At 37.6% G+C, this 10,248-nt stretch overlaps 1 protein-coding gene across 1 annotated transcript; it reads right to left on the bottom strand.

Annotated features, from left to right (window-relative positions):
• Nucleotides 1–112: 112 nt before the first annotated feature.
• On the bottom strand, nucleotides 113–6,194 carry LOC306998642 (cathepsin Z). Its single transcript, XM_079612866.1, has 6 exons — nucleotides 6,018–6,194; nucleotides 4,680–4,843; nucleotides 4,423–4,602; nucleotides 4,088–4,238; nucleotides 1,142–1,307; nucleotides 113–996 (listed from the first exon to the last, which is right to left on the bottom strand). The coding sequence occupies exons 1-6, from the start codon at nucleotides 6,146–6,148 to the stop codon at nucleotides 883–885; spliced, it is 906 nt and encodes a 301-aa protein (XP_079468992.1). The 5' UTR covers nucleotides 6,149–6,194; the 3' UTR covers nucleotides 113–882.
• Between the last annotated feature and the right edge of the window lie 4,054 nt (nucleotides 6,195–10,248).

The following is a 10,248-nucleotide window of genomic DNA, read 5'->3' as shown; positions in this document are numbered from 1 at the left end:
TTACAAATTAAATGTAGACCTATTATTATTATTGTCTGTAATTCTCATTAGTCTGAATGATAATTCTTATTAAATTATTACTGTAATACAGCACTGAAAATCATCTTGTCTTGAAAAAATGACTTGAATTCACATTATATATTAGCATTCAACCTTTTTCTGACCCCTTGCTTGATGTATAGAGATTAAACATGGACCCAAATGTTGCATTGTAAGTCTGGCATATAATATATACACATACATTCATGTATTTACATACTTTATGATCTGTACATTGCATAGCCATTAAATTATTATCACAGAGGTACAATTTTACTTAAGATTTCAAAAAATGTTTTTGAGTGAAACGGGCACCAGGGATTTGTTTAACGAGTTAGATTCACTCACTAAATTAAATATGCAAAAAAAGATGACCAAAATAATCAATTTAATTGCAACCAGAATTTTCGTCACAATAATAACAAGAAAAATGATAAAGTACAATTATAGAAAGAGTTCTGATTTATGATGTGCAATATTTAAAAAAGTAGAGTGACCAACCTCTACCACTCTTGAACTATTTGGCAAATGTAAGAAAGTGATTTGTAATAAAAAAATTATAATAAGTAAATTGCATCGTGCATTGAATCACTTAATTGCATATTATCAATCATTTGCATTCTCAATTACATTCACTCTTACAGATTTGATTTAAGATTTTAAAATTATAATATGGCAGATCTCCCATGTTTGATATGACAACAATGAATTACATCCTAAACAATTAGTTGACATTAAAAAAACTAATATAGCAATTATAAACAGCAGTTTCTTTCATAGCTTCTGATAGCAGGGCAGTTCCAGTTTATGAACAGTGGTTCGATGAGAGGAATTTCTCCAGATCTATGTGACGATTGGGTCTCCGTACGCACAGCTGTGCTCAATGGCGAGATTGTACCAGTTGCCTTTCCCTCCTTTATAAGCACTGGTGACAATCCTGGCCCAGCCGGACTCTCCCTAAGAGAGATCACACACACGACAAGCCCAGTTTAATCACACACATACTCATTCAACGTTCAGGACAAGGTTTATTAAATGCATGAAACTCATCATTTTCATTTTTCAGAGAGTAATTTTTTTTTAATTCTGCAACTCTACTAACCCAGAAGTCGCCCCAGGAGTTTCTGACGACCCAGTATTCGGTCCCGTCCTCCGTGACGCCCCAGCCCGCCACTGAGATGATGTGATTTGGAAGAGAGAGGATGTGAAACTCCGCAAAAACCCCTCCGTCATACGCCTCCAGGCCTTTAGTGGCCATTATTGCACAGCTACAACACAGAGAAATAGAGAAATCATTCAATCCAACTGCAAAGTTCATTCGTATTGACAAAACCCAATTTCTAAGTCAAACTTACCATTATCTAATAAAATGGACCTTATACAGGCGAAACTGGAAAAAATTAAATATGGTGCAAAAGTTCATTTATTTCAGTAATTCAACTTAAAAGGTGAAACTAATATATTATATAGACTCATTACATGCAAAGTGAGATATTTCAAGCCTTTATTTGTTATAATTTTGATGATTATGGCTTACAGCTTATGAAAAAAAACCCAAATTCAAAATTAGAATATTGTGAAAAGGTTTTCATAAGCTGTAAGCCATAATCATCAAAATTATAACAAATAAAGGCTTGAAATATCTCACTTTGCATGTAATGAGTCTATATAATATATTAGTTTCACCTTTTAAGTTGAATTACTGAAATAAATGAACTTTTGCACCATATTCTCATTTGTCGAGTTTCGCCCTAACTATCTTTGAGCCAGACTCCTCCTGTCCTTATAACTAGTTGATCCTGTTGTAATGAACTTCCTTTCACTCTATCGACATCATATACCGTCATTTGTGTGTCCAGCGTTTTGATTAATGACCTTTTGTTTTCACAGGGAAGCTGTCTTCTCTTGTTTAGGGTCAAATATACACTGCCCGACCAAAAAAAAGTTTAAAATACTTAAAGCTACACTGTGTAGGAATTACTCCCATCTAGTGGTGAAATTGTAAATGACTACCAACTGAATATTACTTTCTAGTCCCTCCCACTCCGAGGGCGTTTTAACCATAGATATTCATAATAAAGGCTAGATGTCTCGTCCGCGCTGCTGGCCAATGGAGGTCGACGTCCGCACACGGCGGCCATCTTGCCACAGGGGGCTCGCTCACTCGTAACATTGTGTTTTAATGGTGCATGTACTTTTTAAATAACCATAACTTGCTCAATTTTCTACCGATTTTCAAACGGGTTGGTTTGTTATAAACGTCAGAGATGTAGTTATGACACTGCATACTTATGCATAATTATAATATTACATATTTCAACAAGCATCCAGAATTATAGCCACGTTAATAACGTTTGTAAGAAACCAAACCGTTTGTAAATCTGTCCAGATTTCAGCGAGATAAGAGTATTTGTGTTCGTGCAGATCACTCACCTTACAGGAAGCTTGCCTGTGACAAGATGGCCGCCGGGTGATGCCGTTAGAGATTCCGGCGTAAGACATCTAGACTTTATTATGTATATCTATGCTTTTAACTCCTACGGTGGGCGTATTATTTCAAATCTGCCGGCAGTCGCGAGTAATCTCCCGCTCGCATTCGTTACGGCGCCACTGAGTGTAAAAACGCGAAAGGCGAAGCTTGAATTTCCCGGTATGTCCCTCTTTGGCTAATGTATTTTCAAGATGGAGGCGCAACATGGCGTCCACTATTCGAGCAGCTCACCCGTATGTATTATAGATGGCAGATTTACGCTTACGAGAATACTTGATTAGTTGGTAGAAGTAATTATACATTAATGAGCACAAGTGGTTTTTGCTCAGAATCAACTTGAAAAATGACACAGTGTAGCTTTTAAGAGTCTGTGATTGGATCATTATTGCAGTGATTATTCTGTTATATGTGTGGCAACAGTTCTTCTAACTCTAATTGATAGTTTCAAGCATAGTAGCTTTTCATTTCTTAAACACCCACGTATGAATACACATTATGATCATATTCCAGGATGACAATGTCAAGATTCATCAGGCTCAGATTGTGAAAGAATGGTTGAGGAGAGCATGAAGAATCATTTTCACACATGAATTGGCTCCAGATGTGCTGAAGGAGACTTTACATTGTCAATATGAGATATTGACCTAAAATTGATGCACCTCTTGATGGAAATAAATGTTGTGATGCTATGTCCATCAAGAGATGCAAACATTTTTGGTCAAGATATTGTGTTTTTTTGGCTGGGTAACGTACTGAGCTGAAGAGAGACAATCGGGATTCAAACTTAAAAATAAACCCTAAACATACTATAAAACAAAACATCTAAATGTTGTCAAATCTGATAGCCATGTTCAAAACTCTTCTAAAATTGCCGGATTGAAACAGCTGCCAGTTTAATTGACCCTTCGCAGGGAGCTTGATTGACAGGTGATCTGACCAATCATACTTCGCCATCCGCCATTTTGTCAGACAAAGCAGTCAGGAGAGTTAGTAGATTAACATGGGAGGATTTGAGCTTGAGAAGCGGAGTGTACTGACGTCTTTCCGCGGTTAAAACAACATTCCTTCTGATGTTCATTCATGTTTATTTGATGCTATAAATCAACTAGAAGGAAGAGATGATCGGTTCACGAGCAGCTTTAACTGATGTTTTACAGCGATCTGTCACGACACATTAAAGAGCCACAAAACGGTATTTATTGTTTAAATTTCTTTAAAAAAATGACCAAATTTGAAAGGTGAGACTTTGTTTAATATGTTTAATATCAAAAGTAACCGAAAAGTAACCTGGTCTATGTCTGTCAGTTGTCAGTGTCCTCTCTGCTCCGCGATGTATTTTTCACTGTGTGAGAACATGGTGTGTGTGTGAGAGCTAAGGTGAGTAACTAAGGGGGGGCGGGTCTTTGCGAACGGTCAATTCTATATTAACGCACCAACTGTAAACAGCCGAATACTTTTATCTCGGGCATCATATTTCTTTTGCTGCAGTACAGATGGCCATTTGTGGCTCACTGCTTAAATTCATTTAAAAATGTAAATTCGGGGTGTAAAACTTGCCTTATTGGCCCATTCTTGTAGATCTCAGCCTTCATGCGGTCTCGTCCTGAGACGTCTCCGTAGTCTCCGACTTTCCACACGGTGTAGTTTTTAATAATGGAGCAAGAACCGAAGAACGAGCATGTGCCACACTGATTAAACGAGTCACATTCTGAAAACACAAGTCAGAGTAGAGGAATAAGACGTATATAATATTGAAATGCACCACACCTTGCAACTGTTACAATGTGCATAACATACACGAGTAATTAGTGCATGATAAATGCAAAAGTTGCATCAATACTACATTTGCATCTAAATGTTGTAATGATATAAACTGCTTTTATATGTCTTACTTTGATTTCGAGCTTGATAGTTATTGCAGGTCTCATCAGGAATGCCCCGCTCATTTGCATATGCATAAACACCCATATGATCTCCTCCATGGCATGACCCCGCCCCTCCACAGTCGATCACGTTCTGCACAGACAGGTACGCAGAAGGCCACGCCCCTTTCCTCTTGATGTTTATGCGATCTGAATGTGGATGAAAGCACGAGATGTGTTTTTCCTCTGGTGGTCTTCATCACTGTTGTCTGTTGTAGTGTTCTCACCTGCGAGTGCGCTGGTGGAGCCCATGGCCCAGCATGAGCCACAGTACTGAGGGATGTGTTGGTTGCGTGTGACGCTTACATAGTTTTTGCCATCAATGTTACGCCAGTCCCAGGAGGCGGGGAGATCAGAGACGTTTACATACTCATGAGGCCGGGGATACGTCCTAAAACATGCATGAAATATTACTATTATTACATAACCAGTGTCACATCAGTTCAATAAATTACATTGCAGTTCCTTTTACCCTTACAAAACATAATGTGACGGTACCGGGGTAGTACTGTGATTGTATCAGACCCAAATACAATGGCACTCTGATTTATACTATGTTGAATGTATATTACGGTAGAGTGATTTCTGAAGGATCATGTGACACTGAAAACTGGAATAATGATGCTGAAAATTCAGCTTTGCATCACTGAAATAAATTATATTTTAAAGTGTATTAAAATTATTTCTAAATTGTAATAATATATATTTCACAATATTATTATTTGTTCTGTATTTTTTATCAAATAAATAAGCTTTGATGAGCAGAAGAGACTTCTTTTAAAAACATTAAAAATTGTAGCCTAATGTTTCCAAACTCTGACCGATATATATGTCTATTGTCTAGTCAAGTCACCTTTATTAATATAGAGCTTTTTACAATAAAGATTGTTTAATTGGTGCTAATAACCAAGACTTAATTAGTGCTGTCAAATCGATTAATCACATCTAACATAAGAGTTTGTAAATATGTGTATACATACTGTATATTCACACACGTACATGCATGAATACATAACGTACGTGTGTGTGTGTGTGTGTGTGTGTGTGTGTGTGAATATAATATATACACATACATATATCTACAAACTTTTGTGTTAGATGTGAATAATCGATTTGACAGCACTAATTTAAATCTCACCTACTTTAAATGAAATTAGGTGAGTTTATACAATAATAAAGCTTCTTGTTTTAAGCAAAAACAGAAAGCAAGGCTTTTGGTTTAAGATTTTTTAGGTATTTATGCTAGAAAACAAGACAAAACTACTAAGTATAAGAGAAAAGTTGCAATATTTGTAACGTTACATGCTAAAACATGGTATTACCATGGTAGGCTACATGTAACTAACATGTTATTGCCATGGTAGATGTGGTATCTACCCAAATAACATTGTGGTATCACTGTGGTACATGTCCAACAACATAGTATTACCATGTATATGTCCTAAAGTGGACATACATGATATTGTCATCGCACTAAAATGACCATACTACTACGTTTTGTAAGTGGTGTGTTTATAGGTTTCTTAGTGCAAGTACAACATTACAAACGAGAAATATTTCCATACTTTCTGAAAGATGGTCTGTGGTCCTTCATTGGTTTGTAACATGAATCTGATAGTGGCTGAACTTCAGTGAATCCTGTCGCGTGCACGAACAGCTCGAGCAGAAATGAAAACCATAACACACCAGACGCCATGATGACTGTTTACATCTGAGTTTGACAACACTTCAGGAAGAGCGAAAACAAGCCTTATACCGCCCTCTACAGAACCGGAGAGAAAGTCCAGTTTGTGGAAAAAAAAACACATAGCCTACTTAGGTAAATCTTAATTATGAAATAAAAAGTCTAAATTGTGACATACTTAATTATGACATAATTATGATATAGAGGCCTAATAAGTTGAAATGGACATAGGCTAAGCCTAAATTTTGACTTTAATTTAATTGACTTTTGAATTTAAATGTTCAATGTATTTGTACATTAGCTGTGGAAGGCGTTTGACCGCAAAATGTCATCCAATTATTGCATTCAGTCTGAATGCAATGATGATACTATGTCCTATGCCTGTCAACGTATTTCCATACCTCGTGCAGACATCACACATCATCATCGTGTTTCATGTTATGCATATGCAGAGTTAGACAGATGTAAAAAAAAAAAAAAAAAGTTAGACAGACGTCAGTCACCGAGGCCCGCAACCGAAACAGCAGCACCTTATACAGTTCCTCCTGAACCAAAAACAACCAGCTTATGCATGCAGCTCACATGCTACAATTTGGAAGAGGTGGAACCCATGATGTTATGACTACTCGGAGTGGTTCGTGATTATGCATGCTTAATTGAAACTGCAGTCAGGTGATAGCCTACAAGTCAGAGCTTTTAAAGTTGTTTATTTTCATTTTTATTGTAGCCTAATGTTATGTGCTTTGAGACATGAGGTAACGCAGTCTCTTGTGATGCTTTGTTTGCTCGATGCTGTGAGCCTTCATGTGTTTAAGGAGCCGTGCACCTGAAGGTAAAATTGCCTCTAGCCTACATTTAAAGCATAAGTCATTTTTATGAGATAAAAAAAGTCGTTAAACGTGAATTATGACTTTCTATTTTGATTTTTGTGTGTGTGTGTGTGTCAATTTCGATTTTGTATGTCAATTTCGACTCAAGTAAAAAATGACTTTATTTGCCACGCTGCAGAGTTATTTCAGCGAATTAAAAAGAAGGTAAAAGGTTTAATTGATGGTTAGATTAATGAATGTAGTTATTTCGTTCTGTTTTATTATAGAGATCCAAACTACAAAAAGTAGTCCTACATATCATATCTTTCTAAACTAACAGCTGTGGTCTGTAAGTGTAGGCCTACCGATTTCACAGTAGGCTACAGTATTACTAAAAGTGAAATTGAAAGCTGCAAATCGGTCTGGGCGAAAAAACAAACAGATCATGAGTAGCCTTTTGTCATTTGAAGTGTTTAAACGTGTTTTTAGATGTGTCTGACAGATACACGAATGAGATTCATTCCGATTTAATTCAGACAATTTGAGGATGACGTGTTGATTTGTTTTATTGTATTCAAATGCAGATTTTTATTGTATAACATCCACCCTTTGTGCTTTAACTAAATTTTGAAGTAGCCGACTGAAGTTGTTCAGCTGTAGTGACTCCTTCTCAGCAGCAGGTGGCGCTAAATGCTTTGAAATACATTCTTAGTATTCATAGTTTTCAGTCACATGACTGACGCGGAGGGCAACACATTCATAAATCTGCAGCACAGGGCTGTCATTTATCAGTTTCCAGATGCGAATATTTAGATGTCCTCTCAAAAGAAGAAATACACAAATGCATGTGAACAAAATGCCAATTTCCATATATCCTACTGTACAACACCTGCTGCAGTATTTCACTGAAAACGGGATATTAATGTGAAAAACACTTAAAGTGCCTCAATGTAGCCTACTACTAAAACAGTGATATTAAAAGTTTAACACACACATTATTGATGATGCGTGCTATATAGCCTACAGGTGAGCAGATGAGCCAAGAATATGAATGCAAAACCCTGCAGGTTGCGTTTATATTCTGGGTTCATCTCGCCTCTCTATTTAATATGCATCATTAATAAGGTGTAGCCTATATTTAATTGTGTCTTTTAATATCATTGTAGTAGGCCTATGCATCATTAATAAGGTGTATATTGAATTTTGTCTTTTAATATTGTCTTACGAAAGTGGGTATCTACTAGCCTATCTATACGACGAATCTATACGAAAAATATTTTTCGCGTGCATATAATACGCACTTTATGGCGTGTATGCACGCACTCCCCACCCCTAATCCTACCCAAGGGTCTTTAGTGCTTAGCATGCACGCAAAAAAAATGGTAGCCTACGAGAAATAACATTCGTGGAAGGCTATATAGCCTTCGCACTCATGAGATCGTGTTGCACAAACCTGGTAAAAATTAAGAAAAGCCTGGTTTTGCCCTCCAGACGGGCGTGTGTGTCGTTACGTGAAAACTGAAGGATTTAGTATGTGTTGTATCTTACTAACTAGGTGTAATTTTGGGTGTTCACATCTTTCACAAAGTTCACATCTGTTTAGTTGTTTCAGTAAAACTGTAGTCTAAAAATTCAGAACTACAGCAAAACTTATTAAAAAAAGGCTTGGAAAGAGTAGGCAGGCGAAAAAAAGGCTTTAAATAATCTGCCAAACCGTTTGTGAGGATTGAGGTTATAATCAGATACTCAATATACAGCAGGCCTTCAGAAGTAAAACTGTTCAACTTTGTGTCGTGTTTGACCAAATGCTTCCAAAACTGTCTTTTTTTTTAAAGAGATTAAAAGTTTAGAGTGAAGGTTTGTAATCATATGGCTTTTAAGAAGACTAGAAGTCAATGACTAGTTCATCATGGCGTTTGTTTGGAGTTGGCAGGAAGTTTCTTGATCTAACTTTTATGTAATGAAATTATCATCAATACTCATAACTGATGGGAAGTTGTTTAATGATCAGCGCTTGTCGACTCAGCAGAGTGTGTGGACTCGGATTGCCCTGTGATTCAATTTGACATCGTTCTGTTGCTTCCACCTGCAGTTCATTATATCCTCCCAGTTCAATTAGCCATCACATCTGACTCGATCAACGAGAGAGTTTCTCCTCATGTCAGAGATGTGAGGAAACTGAAGACCATTAAGAGCAGCGAGATTCCTGTGGTCAGAGTGAAAGGGTATGTTCACAAAGCCAGACTAACTTCATTTTTTGCTTGTGTACCATCCGAAACTACATAATTCCAACTAATTGCAACTATACAGTTGAAGAAAAACAGTATGTGACAAAAGACGTATGTCATAAGAGTAAAAAGAGCCTAGATTACATTCTTCTTCCGGAAAGATTCTGAAGTGTACATATGATGGATGCTTTACTATCCCATAAGGCCACGGGAGAGGATTTGTGAACGGCAGTGACACATACAGGTGAAACTCGAAAAATGAGAATATGGTGCAAAAGTTCATTTATTTAAGTAATTCAACTTAAAGGTGCTATGTGTAGTTTTTCTACTAAAATAAATCAATTTTTTATTGCCTGTGTGTGAAGGGGTTGTAATCTCACAATAAAATTATCCACTTGGCAGGTTTTGCTATTACCTCTGAAAGCAAGGATTCCTATTTCTGTGTGAAGTCTCCGGGTCGGATTTGCCGGCGAAATCCAGTGCCGTGACTGAGACCTGCATGCGCGCGCCCGTCTCGCCTCGTCTACTGACTTTGCACTCAACAGCGACGACACTGCAACTTTATGACATGTTAGTGTTGTCACGGTACCAAAATTTTTCAGTATTTGGTACCGCTTTCTCCTTTCCACAAGCGCGTGCTTTCCCGTTGCGTCTGCCGTTGCTATGCAACCATGAACAGAGGCGCGCCTGGAAAACGAATTTGCACGCTCAAAAAACGCGCTATGTGAACGGCTCTTTCCTCCTTTCTTGTCAAAACGAGTGGTTTCAGAGCCACCGCATTAGCAGCGCCGCCGGTCGCCATGTCTCAGTGTGTTTATGAAGAGGACGCAACTGTGCACCGTTAGGAAGAAGTACCGGGTCTTTTGACAACACTAGAATCTGCTAATTTCTGCTAAGGAACGAGAAGCTCAACACAGACTCCAACACAAACTCCACATAATAATAAAAAACGAAAAAAAAGTTTTATCTGCTGAAGCTCGTCAGGCCAAACCTGATTCGGATCAACTTCGGACGAAAACACGGATCAACATCGGCAGGGCTTTTGAATCATGGAGAAACCTCCGCTTTGTTTTGG

Source organism: Phoxinus phoxinus, assembly GCF_949152265.1.
Source record: "Phoxinus phoxinus genome assembly, chromosome: 5".
Lineage (NCBI taxonomy): Eukaryota > Metazoa > Chordata > Actinopteri > Cypriniformes > Leuciscidae > Phoxinus > Phoxinus phoxinus.
The sequence above is the reverse complement of the archived record's forward strand: the minus strand, read 5'-3'. Positions and strand labels throughout refer to the sequence as shown.